Here is an 18,244-nt window from a genome sequence, read left to right on the forward strand (position 1 = left end):
ATAGATCTGTCACTGCTGAGGTTCTAGCTGAATGGTCAAGGATGTCTGGTATTTAGTTACATTTTTCGGTGTAAATCTACCAAGAAATTCTACCACCATTTTGAAGACAGTACTGCACTCATCTTCATGCAAGAGTGAACTTCACAGATTCTAAAAGCAACGCTACTTAAAAAAAAAACATTTCCTTATGTTGGATTGGCTCAAATCCAGGTCTAAACATGCTTAGTTTTGTTCTGCTTTCACTTTTGGGTGGTGATGTTTGTCATCCACACTCTTCCTCTCCCATCAGATTTTTCACTGGGGAAAAGTTCTCTTGTGTGTTTCCGTTTTTTTTTTTTTTTTTGGTGCTCTAAGCCCTGACTAGGAGGGACAGGGACAGTCAGCAGGAATTACAAGTATGCCAGGTTTCCAAACCCTTGGATTATCATGTGCGTAGAACTAATATTTGGGTCATATTGGGTAGTTCTAGAATAGATTAAAGGCAAATAAGACCATTGGGGGTTGAATAGGTGTGAGCAAATGGAAGGAAGGCTGAATTTATGAAGTTGTCCAAAATTGGCTCAGATGCACTAAACATGTTTTTCCAGCAGAGCTGCATCCATTTCTAATAGAACCCCAACCAAGAAGCCCAAACTGAAGTCTGTATAGAGACTATACTGTGGTGCCAGTGAGTCAGCAAGGAGAACCCTGGTCTGGAAAAAAAATGACATCCTTGTTGGCAATCCAGGTAATTCTGGAAACAGCTCCAGGATCACACAGGCTTTCAAGACTTTACTCCATGTTAGCAGTTCCTGCAAGGTTTCTCCCGCTAAGAGCTAGCCCCAGAACTTACGAGTGCCTGTCGCAGGCCTGGGGAAATGTGTTGCTTGGAACACAGATGCCCCTACTCTCTGACCCTGCTAAGAATCTAGGTTTCCATTTCTTTGAAGATCAGAAGAGAGATTAGGGCTTTTAACATGCCTCTTCTGCACCCCATCACATTCTTGCCTGGAAACTGTGTCAAATTGAATATATATTTTTTTCAGGTGAGTTTAATGCCATGAAAGGGGAAATCTGCAGCGAGAAGAAAGAATGCGAACATCCTAAGATTGACGATGAAAGAGTCCAAGAAACAGAGTCACCGTCTTCAAATCCAGTTTCTGAAGTTCTGTGGGGCTTAAATCTCTGTGCTGAACCAGGTAAGCAAAGAGGAGGGAGGGAGGGGCTCTGAAAGGGAGATTCCACAGAGGCCACTCGTTTGGGAAAGTCACATGGCTTTGGCTGTCTTTAAGGTGAGACCCGTCTTTGCCTGGGATGCAAAGCCGGGGACACACTAAAACATGGGAATTCTCTGCACTGCTCAGGGGAGAATGTTGAACGCTAATATAAATTTTAAAAATTATGTATTCACAAAGAGTGAATACCTAAAGGGACATGTAGACTATTTAGAAAGCAGACGGAGCTGGGAATGGATTGATGGATTTGAGTATTTGTGTACGTGCATGGCCTTGCATCGTTGTTTCTGCATCGGGTTGTTCTACATAAGATACATGTTCTTGCCTGTGGGTCAGTAAAATGATGGAAAAAGAGGGGGATGCGGGATGGGGGATAAGAGTCTAGTAAGTAACTGCAGTAATAATCACACACCTTTTAAACTTGTTACTACATGTTTGCATCACTTCCATTTTACATCAGGAAGAGAAATTCCTCTCTCTTCCAAAAAGGTCTTAATTTCTACCTCTACTTACAATAAGTTACACGTTTATTTATTTAAATAATTGTAAAACATTTTAAAATTTTTCCCTTTTTTTGTTTTTTTGTTTGTTTGTTTTTTAAAGAGATTAAACTATAAGCAAACACACATACAACAACATTTCATCATTCAATTCAGGTTTCATTTTAAGAAAGTCTTCCATGCTGGTACCCTGTTTTGTTCAATTTTTTTTCCTGCATAAACTAAATTGGTATCTGAAAGGCTTCATAGAAAATAGAAACTTTCAACTTTTTTTTCCTACAAAGAAAAACAAATAGTATCCAAAATATTAAGCATGAACCGTTTGCCAATTTTTTTTCTTAAATATTTTACAAACATAGGAAGGTGGTTCTCATAATGTTCATAACAAAGAATTGCATTTCTGCTCTTAGCACTGACTACGTCAATGACATCTTTTGTCCTTGTTCCCAAGAGGGTCAGTTTGTGTAGTTACCATCAGAGCTACACAAGAAACGTGAGACCAGGTAAGAGGCAGCTCCTTGCAAACCCAGATCTGTCCATCGTGTTCACTTGGGGCACAACTTTCCCCAGAGAGCCCCTAGTGCTTTCTTCATTATTGGTCCATCAGAGTAAGCAGTTTTGTGCTATAAGAAAGCAGTTCTTCCTCTTCTTTACATCGGGGGCACGACAAGTCCGGTCATGGCTGCAAGGGAAGAGTGGCACAGGCATGAGACTTAGAGATTCTTTACATGAAGGTCTAGAAACCAGAGAGAGGGGCGGGGCCTGGGATGGACAGTCTGGTACCGTCCAGGGCGATGGTGCCCTCAGCTGATATGGGAACCCATTTTCTCCAGGTCTGGTCTAGCAGACAGCCAATGAGAGGCACCGAAGCCTTATTGAATCACTGAAACATAAACAAAGCTTGTTGAAGTTTTGCTTGGGAGGCCAAAAATTATGTTTTGCTTTACATTAATGGGTTGTATACATGACATGAGAGACGTAAACATGTAAACTAAATTGTAACATATCTCTAATATATTTTTCACTATTAGACTAAAATAATTTCTATATTATATGATTGGAAGAGGAAAATAAATTCCAGGTGCCAAGCCTATTGAGTTACTTACTGGGCATCGTTTATAACAAATCGGACTTTCTATCCATCCTAGCTGAAATTGGATGAGTTGTTTTTTTTTTCCTAACTAGCTCGTCTTCCTTTGGGGCTCACTGCTGTATGTGATGTCCATTCACTAAGGGATGCTGATCCACTGGAACAAAAGACTTAATTTAGTTCCTAATTTGGGAGTCACCCCAATCTCTACTCTTCACCCCCAATCCAAGCGCAGTGTCCAGCGCCCCTCTGTCAAGAGGATACGGAAAATGCCTGTCTGGGTGGCATCAGGTCCAAGGTTTCCCCTCGATGTGAGAAATAAAGCAGCATCAGCACAATGTGGAAAAATCACACAGCAAAACGCAACCCTCTGGCCTTGGCTTTCGGGTGATGAACCCATCGAATTTTCACATTCTTGGAAACGGGCAGAATAGTTTCCTTGTGTCCACACTTCACACTGCATCTAGAATTTGATCCTTTGAGTTTTATTGTCTAAGCCTCATCTAGAGGGCTTATCAAACATCATAGGAGCATTTTGCTGAACGGTGTTCACTAACCTGATAAGCAAATGGACAGAATTCTTCCTGCTTCTTCCAGCACCGATCTCTCTCTCTCCCTCCCTCCTTCCCTCCTCTCTCCCCCACCCCTCCCTCCCCTCTCCCTCTCCTCTTCCCTTCCCTCCCTCTACACCTCTTCTCTCCTTGCCAGCCAGTCTTCTCAGGCAGAATTGTCAGCCATCTATTTCCCTCACCATACAGCCTTTATTGAATGTTTGTGAGATCCAGATTAAGGTCTTACACAGCGAGCAAACCCTTAATTATTTTTGCCTGTATTACTATATATTGAATCGATGTAACTTTTCAATAAAGGCAGTTCAATTCTGGACACTCCCCAATGATTTGGAGATATAGCAACCCTGGTAATTATCCCAGAGTGTAGGAGGTATTTTATTTTATTCTTTTTTTTTTTTTTTTTCCTGGAGGGAGCTGGAAAACGAATCTGGCACACAGCGCATACTATTATCTTGACGATCTATACTCATCAACTGTGAATGCCTGATAAATGAGGTAGAAGGTGGGGAAAATGAACACTGCATGTATAGCTCCCCAGCAGTAGGTTTCGGGCTCACGTTTTCAACGTTAACTTGTCTATTACACTTCAGACTCACCAGCCCCTTCCTTTTCCTGCATCCTCAGAGAGTTATCTAAGGAGCTTATTAGAAGGGCAGAGCCGCTCCAAGAACAAGATCCACTGCATGACTGAAGAACAGCAGATTTCATGGATTTTTCTTCTTCCTGGTCCCACACCAGGCACTGCGTGGGCTGCACTCTGCTCCGTGGTGACCCTGACTTTTTGCTTGTAGAAACCGTAGCCAACAGACAGAAAGCAGCAGTGATTTGGGAGGATCCTTAACTGCACTTTGTCCAATTTCTTTTTACCTTTGACGTTTCATGGGAATGTAATAATCCCTCTTCGGTCCAGGTGGAAAGTTGGTACGGGCGAACGGTGAAGAGAGGACCTATACTACGTCTGTCCCCGGAGAGACAGCGGGCTGTCGGAGTGCAGGCCCTGGGGTCAAAACGTCTGAGTTCACGTCATCAGTCACTGGCTGTGTGGCCCTGGGCAAGCTCCTTAACTAAAAATGGTGATACCAGTATGACCTTCGCCTTTGGGTCACACAAGAGGCTGGAACAAGATAATTCCTATAAGGCACTTGGTTCAGCGTCTTGCACGTGGGATCCAGGCACAGTCAGCGAGTCTTGGAGAGTGTGGGCTGCACAGTCCCTCTGCAGGTGACTAAGACGACCTCACCTTAGAGCAGGTGGAGAGAAGAAACTCCCTCTCAGCCTGTGATCACCCTCCACCTCAGGCCACATTTACACTCTCCCACTGTCCCTAAAGAGATGGAGCGTCCACTCAGCCCCCGTCACCCCAGGATCCCTTCATTCGGTGATTGCAGGCAGTGTATTCAAGGTCAGCGTGGCTCTCTGCACCAGCGGGACACCTGGTGATGCTGGACCTTGAACTGCGAGTCACCGGTCCCAAATGAGGGAAGAACCAGAGTGAAGGCTTCTGGAAGGCGTCCTTTGTCAGCTCCAGCCTCCCTCTGCCGTACGAAACGTCCTTCACCTCTCCTACTTCTTTGCACACGTTGCTTCTCAACCACCTTGGGATAGAGCGAGCCGTTCTCCTGTTTAACAGGCTAGGAGACTGAGGCTATCCGAGGACAGTGACTGGTACGGATGCACTGGTACAGCCTGCAGTGTCTGCTGAAGTCAAGTTCCGTGTTCTTCCCACGGTTGGTAGTCTTTGAGGTTCTCCTCGGAATTCTCTCCCACTTCTCCGCACACTACTTTGTATTTTCATAGTTCTTGTGTTTCAGTCTCCAGCTCCTAACTTAAGTGTTGCTACCTCCTTCCCCTCCACCTTTTCCTCCTCCATCCCGCCCCCCCATCGTCCTCCTCCTCCTCAAGGTTAAAATCACCAGGGCAATTGGGAGGGAGTTGTAGGATCTCAAAGAGGCTCAGGACTTCTCAGTGATTCTATAGAAATGAACTAGAGCCCAGGACCTGTGTCTGTGTGTAACCAACTCAGTGGTCACTCCTGCACACACAGTTAAGACTGTGCTGCTCAGACACTCTGTCACTGGTAGTGACGGAAGCTCGCAAGGCCGAGGACCCTAGGGGGGGGGTCTTCTGGCTATTTCACCTGCCGCTGCCTCCGCCAGGAAACCTTGCTGTGACCACACAGACCGTTCCAGCCCTTTGGGACAACTGCACCCTGACCAGGTGACACCACAGGAGGCCCTTGGGCATGCAGCCACTAGCAGGGTGGAGATTCCAGGCCACGGCTGCCAGTGAAAACTTTGTCCTGGCCTCCCTGAGGGCTGCAAGCTGGACAGGCCCTACAGATGGGTCTCCCTGGACAGCACAGACACGGAAGGGCCTGAGTCAACCAGCTCTGTTCCCCCGGCTCAGCCCCTGCGTGAGAGAGGGGCTGGGGGAGGGGTGGCAAGTGGCACTTTTCTTCCTCAAAGTGAAGCTGAAAATATTTGCAGGAGTTGATGCCTGGAGTGAAGGAAGGGCTGTGCCCCTCCTGTCCTCCTCCTGCACCTGCGCTTGCCCTTTGCCCTTAGTCTTTCTTGGGCCTCTCACTCTGCATTTCCCCAACGAAACCTGTGTGGCCCCCGCCAGGTTTTTTTGTGTTTTTAAAAAATTTTTCTTGGAGCCTAGTTGATTTACAATGCTGTGTTAGTTTCTGCTGTACAGCAGAGTGAATCAGTTATACATATACATATGTTCACTCTTTTTGAGGTTCTTTTCCCATATAGGCCATTACAGAGTATTGAGTAGAGTTCCCTGAGCGATACAGTAGGTCCTTATTTGTTATCTACTGTATATACAGTCGTGTGTATATGTCGATCCCAATCCCCCAATTTATCCCTCCTCCCCTTACCCCCTGGTAACCACAAGTTTGTTTTCTAGAATCTGTAGCTCTCTTTCTGTTTTGTAGATAGGTACGAGTTCCTTTGTACCCTTTTTTTAGATTCCACATACAAACCATATCACACAATATTTGTCTTTCTCTGTCTGACTTACTTCACTCAGTATGACAGTCTCTAGGTCCAGCCATGTTGCTGCAACCCTGCCAGGTCTAACGGACATGACTACAACCGTAGTACTTGGAAAGGGGAGTCATATTGCTGAAGGGGAACATGCAGCAAAAATTCAGCAGTTGTTTTCCTATCCCAGTCTGGAGGTGAAGCCATCGTGGGAAAAGTTCTGAGCATGTCCCCTAATGACAGGCTAGAAACCACTGGTCTCTGTTGGGAGGTGTGGCAGGTGGAGACGCTTAGCTACAGGCTGAGCCTGTTTCTCTCTGGATCTGACATCTGGATAAAAAGCAAATACATATATATATATGTATTTTTTTTTTCCTACAAATAATACAGATGTTTCCAACTACTCCCATGCTGGGCGGCATGTAGACCCAGCTGCTTTGTCTAGTTAGAAGCAAAAGAACTTTTAGGGGCTCTTCTGAGGGCTGGGCTTTCAACTCTTATTTCACAGTTTGTCTGTCAAGTCTCTTGACTTCAAGGAGGTACCATCGCTCTACTGGTAGAATGTGTCAGGAAACTGACGTACCTCCCACAGCTGTGCTTGGCCACAACGGGTGAGTGCACCCTCACGGGTGTCCCCAGAGGCTCGGGAACCCCTGTGCAATCATAAAGCCACTAGGCAGATGCCATTCCAGGGACAGCACAGCCCATTCGAGGCTCTGCTGACCTCGGAGGCTTTGATCCACGAGGGGTTAACCAAACCAAACCTCTGCCCTCTTTGGTTTTATCCAACACCGCTTGTCGTGAATGTTTTCATGTCAAGACGCAGGGAGCAGCCTAAAAATAATGTGGGTCGTTAAGCTCCCTGGCGTTCAGCAGTTTCCAATTTGCTCTTTTGCCATCAGCTGCCTCCCATTCACAATGAGATGATTAGATTCTCATGTACTCATCACATTCGTGCTATGTCATGTCGTATTATATTTTAGGACATAGCTCAAAAATGGGTTTGACGGGGGATATTAATGTTTGTTCTTAGACCCAGTATGTCTTTTTTTCTTTCTTCCCTACCCCACCCCGATCAGGCACCTGCTATCAATTTGACCAGCATGTAACCAGAATTCTCAGAACTTGCTCGTGGCTCCTGACGGACCTTGTCCATTCGTGCCATGGGACTGGGAATGCACTGCAGATGGCAAGCCGATTCGGTAAGTAGTAGTCACCACGTGGCATCTGCTGTGGTGGCCAGGCACCTTCTGGGAAATAGTGACATGGCCTTGTGAAAAGCAGAGGTCTGGGGAGTCCAATGCTCCTAGAGGGTATATATGACCCCACCATAGTTAATCTGTGTCCTTGCACAGTTGTCCGACTTCTCTGTTATTCCCCCATCTCGCTCTTGGATAGAGAACTAGCCCAGCTGTACACGTCATTTTCGGGTCTTGTGATGAAAACACCAAAGCATCTCCTTGTAGGTAAATGGCTAGAGATACAGAAGGATGCTGAGCTGTTTACTCTCACTTTGCTGACCCTGTGGCACATGTATCATGCGGATGCCCAGGGTGCTGCTTTGCTTACCTCTGAATCCATTTCCGTTGCCACTGGAGCAAGCAGGTGAAGGGGAGCCTTGGGGCCTGATGACAGGGGCGAAGGCACTCTTCTGTTTGACAGCAGGAAAAACTGAAGAGGAAAATGGGAGGATGGAGGACGTGCTGGAAGATCCAACAGTGGGACTGGATGACATGACTGGAAAGCAAATGCACAATCCTTTTTTAGAAAGAGAAACATCTAGAAGTTACGTTCTGTCTTCAGTACATAACAGCCTCTACACACTGATTGAGAAATCACGAATTTATTCCAGGCATTGTTCCTGATTCCAGGGATTCAAAAAGAAGTTGAATGTGACAAGGTCCCTGCCCTGTCCCGTGGGAGGAATAAACAAATAAAAAAACTAATAGGGGGGCTTCCCTGGTGGCGCAGTGGTTGAGAGTCCGCCTGCCGACGCAGGGGACACGGGTTCGTGCCCCGGTCCGGGAAGATCCCACATGCCGCGGAGCGGCTGGGCCCGTGAGCCATGGCTGCTGAGCCTGCGCGTCCGGAGCCTGCGCTCCGCAATGGGAGAAGCCACAACGGTGAGAGGCCCGTGTACCGCAAAAAAAAAAAAAAAAAACAACTAATAGGGTCATTGTCCTATTGGAGGAGTGTACACAACGCTGAGATACAGCGGGCAGAGTGCTTTTCCACCTGGAAGAGTCAGGAAAGTGTCAGCAGGAGATGAAATTGTGATAGGTCTTAATCCACGAGTAGAAGCTCGACCAGAGAAGGCTAAGACCAACAACTGAAAAATTATCAAGTCTCCTAAAAAACAGAAACCTCTTTTTTTACCCTAAAAAGTAGTCCTGTCTGGGAGCCGTGTGCTTCCCTGGCAATTCTCAGGGCACCAGAGGTTTGATCTGTAGGGTTGGCATCTTCTCGGAGTGCACCATCTCTGTGGGCCACTTCCTCATTAAATGTAAAAGTTTATTAACATTTAAGAGATTACCTCCTTCTTCCTCTACTTTCAGAGCTCCTGGGAAATAAAGCTGCAAGTCAGCCTCCTCGGATGTGATGTGTAGAAAAAAATACCAATATTAACATTAAAGTGACTTAAAGGAAGCCAAAAACTAAGTATTGTGGATTTCCAGGAAAAATAAAGGCAATTTACACAACGAAGGGCCCCATGTCTTAATGTCAGACACTCCACCAAGTCACATCATACAAGAAGAAAATCTTCTCCTAGGTTCAACTTGCTCGAGAAAGGGGTAAACTTGAGTTCACAAGGGTAGAATTGTTCAAGATAGCATTTTATAGTATAAGGTCAAGTATCAGGGGCTCATTTTAGCATAATGTCCAGAATTCTGAACTGTCCAAGTCACATGACTTGGTAAAAGAATTACTGGAATGTAATGGCAACGGCCATGACAAAGGCTAAGACTGATTTCCACTTCATATCATCAGTGGTCCAGATACTCCACAAACTAAATCTGAAAGTGAGAACATGAGTGCGAGTTATGGTTCAAAGACCAAGTACAAGGTGAATTGAAGGTCCAGTGTTCTGATATCCTGTGGAAGACTCCATCCCCATTTCCCCCCTCTCCATATAAAGATAGACTTTGGGCTGTGTTCACAAATTGTCTATATAAAGCAGTCATACAGTGTACCTCCAATATGATGTCTTTTACAGCTGTACAACAAACCAAAGACTTCAAAAAAAAAAAAAAAGAGCTTTATCTAAAAACTTCTTATCCTGAAGTGGTCCTGATTTAAAGGGCAGTGCAGAAGGAAGCATCCGAATACATCTCGGTCTTTCCACAAGTAATATGAATCAAAAGAAAAAAATGGTGGCATCAATATATAGAGAATGAATAAACAAGGTCCTACTGTGTAGCACAGGGAACTACATTCAATATCCTGTGATAAACCATAATGAAAAAGAATATGAAAAAGAATGTATATGTATGTATAACTGAGTCACTTTGCTATACAGCAGTAATTAACACAACATTGTAATTCAACTATACGTCAATAAAAAAATAGAAAAGAAAAAACTGGAAAGGAGGAAAAATCCTTAAAGAATCTCATGTCATACTTGAAGCTGCAAATGAAGAAGAAATCTGGCTAATTCACTATTGTTATGGGAGAGGATACAGGTTTAAGCACTGAGAATGGATCTTATTCGTAGTTCTAAGTCAATCTCCTCTTCTAGCCTTGGTTTTAGCATCAGTGAAATGGGTGTGTGTGAGCAGGGTGGGTGGGTGAGTCCTCTCCTCTTTCTGTAAGGCACAGAATCAGAGGCCAAAGGAACGCTGAGAATCAGGAGCCCCTGATTCTGACCACCATCCAATCTCTGCCATACTATGTGATCCATGCGAGCATCAAAATGGCACCTTGGTTTCTGAGTCTGCAATAGCAGAATCTCCCCTCATACACCATGATAGAGGAGGGTTTTTATAACGTGAATTAGCCACACACACACACACACACACACACACACACACACACTCAATTCCATGTATATTCAGCATATGACTCACTTTTACAAATACTTCTTTTCTAGTAACAGATCTAAAAGCATGCTCATTAGCATGGCCACCTCTCAGTGGGAAAGGAGTCACTTCAGGCTTCACCAAGTAGTGTAAAAGAATTGTTACAGAGTTGAATAAGCACAGAGCTGTAACATGCCCATTTAAAATATTTTTAACAGAATTTTTGTAAAATGTCAAATGACATCCACATTTAAAATTTAATGTGGCTATAATCAAAAGCCTAGAGGAAATTTTAATCTGTGTGTGTCAACAAACATAACTTCTATATTTATCTATTTAAAACAACAACACTGTTAGAGCCAGAAAGTTTTGTTAAAAAAAAATTTTTTTTAAGGAGGCATTTGTCTTAACAGAGATTAAAACTTATGATAAGCCTACACAAATGAAATCAGTGTTATACTAGCATAGAAATAGGCAGACCAATCCTTGGCGAAAATAGAGTCCAGAAACAGACCTGAGTATACATGAGAATTAGAACTTAATAAAGGTGACATTTCAAATTAGTGGGGAAATAAACACATGGGAACAATACGCTAGCCATTTGGAGACAAAATTTAGGGTGCCTCCTCGTGTTAAACACGAAAGTAAATCTAAGTGGATTAAACAGTTATTTGTAAAAAGCAAAATTATAAAGGAGCTAGTAGAAAAATTAGGAAGTTATATAATTTACCTAATCCTTTCAACCCCAAAACCTAAACAGAACATCATAAGACATGTCAAAAATATTTCTGTAACACATAGAGAAAAGGCAAATGACAAATTAGGAAAAATATGTCATAATTATTTAGATATATTCAGATTCTCGGTAGCTAATAAGTTTTTATAAATTAATCAGAGAACATCCCACTAGAAAAATGGGCAAGGGAAGTGAAAAGGAATGTCACAGAAGGAAAAATGAAAATGACCAAAAGGCCTTTATAGATCTATAAATGGTCAAACCAATTAGGAATCATATGCAAATTAAAACAGTAATGAGATGTTATTTTCCACTTGCCAAATTGAGAGAGATTAAGAAAAAATTAAGAGGGCAGGGAAACAGATACTATCCCTTTTCTAAGGGGAGTACTAACCTCTCTGGAGGACTTCAATAATATGTATCAAAGTATTTGAAAATGTGCATATTTTTAACCCAGTAATTTAATTTCTAGAAATTAATCCCAAGGAAATAATCATAAATGTGCAAAAAAAAATCCAAGGGCGTTTTTATAGTCTTGAAAAACTGGGAAATAAGTGAAGTGACCAGCAATAGGGTAAACTATATTAGGTCCATAAAGTGGAACACTATGCAAACATTAAAACTAATATCGGAGAAGAATATTTAAGGGCATGGAAAGATACGCCTCCTCAGATGACTAAAGCAGATTACATAATAACATAGACAATGAGCCCACTTTTATTTTTTAAAAACACAAAGCAGAAGTCTAGAAGGATGTGATACACATCCAAGTTTTTAATGATGATATCTGGTTGACAGAATTGTGAAGATTCTTAAATTTCTTTCTCTTACTTGTCTATATTTTCAAAATTTCCTACAATGAACATGTATTACTTTTGATGTAGCAGAAAGCAGCAAAAGCTGTTAAAAGAAACAAACGGAAAATCTCTATTTCTTTGGGAAAAAATAATATAATCCTGAGCAATAGGCGTAATAGCTTTCCTGGATGTTAATGTGCCTCTTTGATCTAAAGTTTAACTGTCTGTAAACAAGGTTGTCTGTTAACTGTTCTTTCACAAATTCCTGGGAGAAGCTTGTGACCGTAGTTAACTTTGCAATGCAAACGCCACTCCTAATATCTGTTCTCCATTCTTAGGACACAGGTCTGCACTGATGGATTTTACGGAGCCTAGTTTCATAACTGTGACTGAGAATTTTGCCATTTTTCTTCTGCTCTCTTTTTCATTGATCTTATGGCTGAAACCCATTAGCTGTGCATCAGAGCAGACGCTGTAATTTTCAAAATGTATCTATCCATAACTGCAAGGCTATACTTTAAAAGTTAACCATGGTTATCTCTGCATAGAAATGAAGTGTGTCATTTTTCTTTTCTTTTTTACATAGGCGTGCTTTTCAATGCGTCTACAGTGAGAATGTTACAATTGTCATAGGATATTTTTTTCCTTTCTGAAGAAAAAGACAATAGAAATACACCAAAATATTAACAAGGTGGTGTTTTAGGATGGGAGTATACTTTCTTTTAAAAACTATTTCCACATGTTCTACCATAATCATTTAACACTCTACGACAGAAAATGTCTTGATATTTACTTTTGAAAACATGAAAATATTGAGGCCTGGGACAGACTCTAAGACTATATAACTGAAGTAGGAATCCCTGAGACCAGGTTGGATTCTGTCTGTATGGATCCTGTTCCAAACTTTGAATATGCTTGGTGGCTATTCTACTTTGGAAGAAGTGGTCCCTTGGGTGTTGCAGGCTTGTTGAGTACAACATCTTTGGGGATACCAGAGTGTACTGTTTTAGGAAAGTTGATCACACATACTTGAAATTGAAAATTTCTCTGGACACCTCTCTCTGTGGATAGAGGCCAAAGTAAAGGCAAGCACTTCTAGCCCAGAAATCTCTGTGAACATGGGGAGTTAAGGAAAAACCACTTTTCTTCTTCTAAGGATTGATTGGCTTGCACCGTCCCAGCTGGAACTCACCAGGCACACATCCTCCTTTGCATCGAGCCATTGCATTTGTTGGCGCTAAGGGGTCTGTCAGCGTTTCATTATAACCTCCTATTGTCAGGGGTTTAGAATTCAGCCATAAAAACTTGCACTGAGCTGGAACTTGGCACATACTGCTACCGCCAGGAAGTGAAGTTTGTATGTGAAATTGAAAAAACATCTGTTTGGCCATTTTTGAAGTGGTGTGAGAGCAAAAACAGTAAAGATGCAGGTTTTTGATACTCTGCGTTGGCCGTCATGCAAGTCAACTTGACTGAGAGGTTTGACTTTATTTCTTTTTAACGTCTCTGGCAAGTGATTGCTCCATGGCATGGCCCAGCCACATCAGACTAGTTTAGAAAATAAAATGAAAAATCAGAGAAGGGTGTTTTCAGACACAAGCAACTGAACTGATGAAATGGTATCCCCCTGAGCTTTTTAATTTTTTTTTATTTAAAACAATTTTTTTTTGTATTTCCCAGAGAATTTGAGACTTAGCTGGGTAGAAATACAGGTCACGTGCTATTGTAATGAACTCCATAGGGTATTCAGTATTTTTGCAGTAGGGGATTTTATTGTAATGAACGCACTGTTTGGAATTCCATTCCCAGTCTGCAATTCCTTCAGACCATTCCTCAGAAAAGGAAGGTGAAAGGGGTCTCACAGACCCAGTAGGAAACAAGAGGACATTCTCTGCTGTGTTTCCCACTCCCTCTGGGCAGGGCACTTTCCTCTTTCTATTTTGTGTATGCTCTCTCTCTTGTTTTAATGGGTGACTTGAAGACAGGGTGTTACTATTTTTCTTGTGGCAGTGGGACTGACTGATCAAGAAAGGATAGTGGAAGGAAGTTGTCATTTGCTGGAGTGGGAAGGGTCCCTTTCTACCGAATGAATTATCTAGTAAGTAACATCAAGCCATCCACACCAGATGGGCAATTTCATTCATCCATTCACTCTCTCTCTGTCTCTCCACCCACACCCCACCCACTCCTTCCTGTCTTTTTTTTCCTCTCTCCCTCACCCATCACCACACTAAGCACTATATTGTTATATTAACCATGTTTGATCTACAAAAATGAGAATTTCACATGGTTCAACCATGTTTATATGATTGAACATATGAAATTACACATTTTGGAAATAAAAAAGAGGTGGTTTCATACGGCTCAGCCTAATAATGTGTTATAAAGACATGAAATATTTTTAATATTATTGAATAATTTAAAAACATGATATCCTGAATCTGATGACATATGATCTAGCCACGTTTTTACTGTTTATTGGCAATGAACCCTTGAGTAAGTCATTTAATAACCCTTCATATCTTAGAAGGGAAAATGATGAGGATACTAGTATAATAAATTATATTAATAAATATATAAACATGTAAATTATATACATAATAAGTTATTATGATGATTATATCCATATTATATGCTTGTGAGGATCTGATTGGACTGTATGTGTGAACATGCTTTTTAAGCTGTAAGGTGGAACGTGACTGTAAATTACTCTTACTGTTGTGACCGTTATCATGTGACATTATTTATGCAATGGCTCTTTTGCCCTTGTGTCACTTGCAGGGGCTATTGAAGATGTGGTCCCTTCTGCACGTAGGGTACCCTCTCCACAAGGATGCATGGGAGAAATCTCTCCAAGGTCTCAGCCACAGAAAAATCAGGTTTCTCTTGAGCGGCTGCTACTACTACTACAACTACTGCTACTACTAATAATGTGTGGACATAAAATTTTATAACAAATAGCGCTTGTCTCTTTGCTTTACCATCTTGTAAGCCTCCGAACCAAAGTAATGACTCCCTTCAGTAGACCAAACGGCATCCATACTAACCCTTGGATTCATCTAATTTTCTGATACATATTTTTTTCTTTTATCTGTTTCTTATAGTTTCTATTTTACACTTTCATACTGCCCATCTGACTATTAATATTCCCCCAGAACATTTTTGGAACAAGAGAAGGTAAAAACAAGTGAGTAAGTAAATAAATAAATAAATGAAGCAAGCAACAGTTTGTTTTCCTCGGTCCCTCTGATCTCATTGATCTAATTGGCCATCTGACAGGACACCATGAAGAACTCATGTCTTTGCAGCAATGAGATTTTAGTTGTCCTGGGAGAACCAACCTCTGCTGCTTGGCTACTGTATCTTCACCGCACTTAGTAGAGTGTTGAGTGTAATGAATTGAACAGATAACCCAGAAGTAACTCCTGGATGTGTGTCCCCAGGGAACCACAGGCCCAAAGGCTGAGAGCGGTGGCCTCCAGACCCTTGGCACCACTTCCCGAGCTGCGGCAGAAATGGCCCTGACTCACCCTTGTTCCTGGCACGAGGGAACCGCTCTGGGCAGCAGAGCCTTGCAACAAGGTACAGCATTTCAAGGACACTCCACTCAATCACTCAGGCTCTCCACGGTGGCTTCTCCCCCAGCCTGAAATATTCCCTAAGTAACCTCATCTTCTGTGAGGCTCCTGGGTTCATTGTGCAAGGTCCCAGCTTAGCCCCCAAAGCCACCCGAACGAGTTTTCATAACTTTCTAGAACGTCTAGCTTGCTGCTAGCCCACAGATTAGGACTAAGAGCTTCTGTCCCCATATATTACACTGTCACCGGCAGTCAAGTTCCGTCTCTCTGGAGGTACATAAGGGAGGGGAGAGCCATGTAACAAAGTGAAAAGGGAGATGGTGTGTTACACAGAATAACCTGAAGTCATCAACTCTGTGTCCAGATTCTTGTCCTGCTCCATTCTAGCTGTGTGATCTTGCACAAGTCAGTTAACTGCTGGGTACCTAAGCTTCCTTGCCTATACTGACCTCAGAGAATTCTTGTGAAGAGTAAATAAAACACTACATCTGAAAGTGCCTAATGAAGAGTACACAGAATGTTAACTGAATTGGAATCTTAATTCCTTGCTCTCATCTACACAAGCCACATCTGTTGTTTCCCTGTAAAAAGGGAATCGTTTCACTCCTTTTCTCTCCCTTGAAAGGCTCTGAGTAACCAGATGAGCCCAAGTCCACTAAAGGAAAAGTACAAAAGGCAGGAAAGGACCACTCCTCCGTGTGTCAGTGAGATGTTGGAATGCCACTCTACCTCAAAAGGCTGAAGAGTAAAACCCAGGGACAGAGAGACAGGGAGAGCTGGAGGGATGGACAGGGCACTTACTTCCATAAGGGGAGCCTGTGGGGGAGCCGTTTAGAAATCCTGGAGATCCTGGGACACCCAGGTTGGCCATGGGGACGTTGCTGTAGCCGTTCATACTGTTACTGGAGGTGCTGTAGTTAGACTGCTGAGGCGTAGAGCTGGAAGAGTAGCCCCGCGGAGAGATGCTGCTTGTGTTGCGGATGTATCCTGGACAACAGAGAAAGCCCAGATAAATGAACCTGTACACACACAGACACACACAGACACAGACACACACAGCACAGACCAAATATGGCAGCATAGGTCCACGTGGCCCCCAGTCTATAGAATTCCAAGTTGACTGTGGGCTGTAGTGGAAAAGCCTGCAGTTTGTCTTCACACTTTTTATGCCTTCCTGTCTCTTCCCCATCTCGCACAAAACCATATCCCTGCAATTCCCCGCTTCCTCGTCTTTCCCACTGGCAGTCAACGTCTCCACCTCACACCAAGGAGTGAATGACTAACAGCAGTGTGCAGTGACACCTCCCAAATCCTACTTCATGTAACGCTAGAGCCCTCTGAGATACTGATGGGTGTCACTGAGAAAAGCGTTCTGTGGTCAAATAAAGCTTGGCAGATGGTGCGTACCGTAGCATACTGAAGATTCGTATATGAAGGTCCTGGAGAATAAATAAACCGGTTTAACTTTGCTAACCTAGTGTTTCCCAAATTTAACATAACATAGCGTCTTTTCTGGGTCTGACGGGGAAAAGGCATCCTAATAACATTTCAAGAGGCGTTAGCACTCTGAAGATCACAGCTATGGAAGTCTGAAGTTGTTACCATGCCCTGCTGTGTGTGGGGGGGGAACATTTTCATTTAAAATGCATTGACGGGCTTCCCTGGTGGCGCGGTGGCTGAGAGTCCGCCTGCCAATGCAGGGGACACGGGTTCATACCCCGGTCCGGGAAGATCCCACGTGCCGTGGAGCAGCTGGGCCCGTGGGCCATGGCCGCTGAGCCTGCATGTCCGGAGCCTGTGCTCCGCAACGGGAGAGGCCACAACAGTGAGAGGCCCGTGTGCCCCTCACAAAAACAAACAAACAAACAAATAAATAAATAAAATGCATTGATAAGTTCATCTAAATGGGCTGTTCTTTCGAAATAATGCCATTTGCAGCAACATGGATAACACCAGAGCTTATCATACTAAGTGAAGTAAGTTGGAAAGACAAAGACAAATACCATATGATATCACTTATATGTGGAATCTAAAATATGGCACAAATGAACCAATCTGGGAAACAGAAAGAGACTCACAGACATAGAGAACAGACTTGTGGTTACCAAGGTGGAGGGGAAGTAGGGGAAGGGATGGATTGGGAGTTTGGGGCTAGCAGATGTAAACTATTTTATATAGGATGGATAAACAACAAGGTCCTACTGTAGAGCACATGGAACTATATCCAATCTCCTGGGATAAACCATAATGGAAAAGAATATGAAAAAGAAAGAATGTACACATGTGTATAACTGAGTCATTTTTCTGTACAGCAGAAATGAATGCAACATTGTAAATCAACTACACTTCAATTAAAAAAATAAGTTAAAAAAATAAATCAATGGGCTGTTCTTTGACCAAAGACTTGGAAGCATCAGCAATTGAATGCATGGAGATCCAATCCAGAGTGGGATGAGTCCTCCCCATACTTCTGAAACCCCAGCACAGAGACCTCACCTAATCTATCCTGAAATAACCCACATAGGATAACTGTCTCTAAAGCTATTTAAGAAATGACCCAAATTTAGGGGGAAAAAAAAGGTAATAATATGTCCCACCCATATTTCTGTAAGAACTCACCCTGAGCATGAGACTGAGGAATTCCCTTGCAATGGATGATAGAATTAGAAATAAAACTATCCCAAGGTTAGGTACATCAGCAGAAACATTTACTCCTTTTAAAAAATGATTTATGATAAATTTAGCGCCTTA

The 18,244-nt window shown here is 42.9% G+C and overlaps 1 protein-coding gene across 1 annotated transcript in view; it reads right to left on the minus strand.

Moving 5' to 3' along the window:
* Positions 1 to 2,364: 2,364 nt before the first annotated feature.
* Positions 2,365 to 18,244, minus strand: part of EBF2 (EBF transcription factor 2) — a gene marked incomplete at both ends in the record, with an annotated part of 192,077 nt that continues 176,197 nt past the window's right edge. Inside the window, 3 exons of the mRNA XM_081236248.1 lie at positions 2,365 to 2,396; positions 7,936 to 8,103; positions 16,295 to 16,480. Of these exons, the coding sequence (XP_081092374.1) occupies positions 2,365 to 2,396; positions 7,936 to 8,103; positions 16,295 to 16,480 (386 nt within the window). The remainder of the gene's footprint in view (positions 2,397 to 7,935; positions 8,104 to 16,294; positions 16,481 to 18,244) is intronic.

Source organism: Mesoplodon bidens, assembly GCF_964165515.1.
Source record: "Mesoplodon bidens genome assembly, chromosome: 6".
Classification (NCBI taxonomy): Eukaryota; Metazoa; Chordata; class Mammalia; order Artiodactyla; family Ziphiidae; genus Mesoplodon; species Mesoplodon bidens.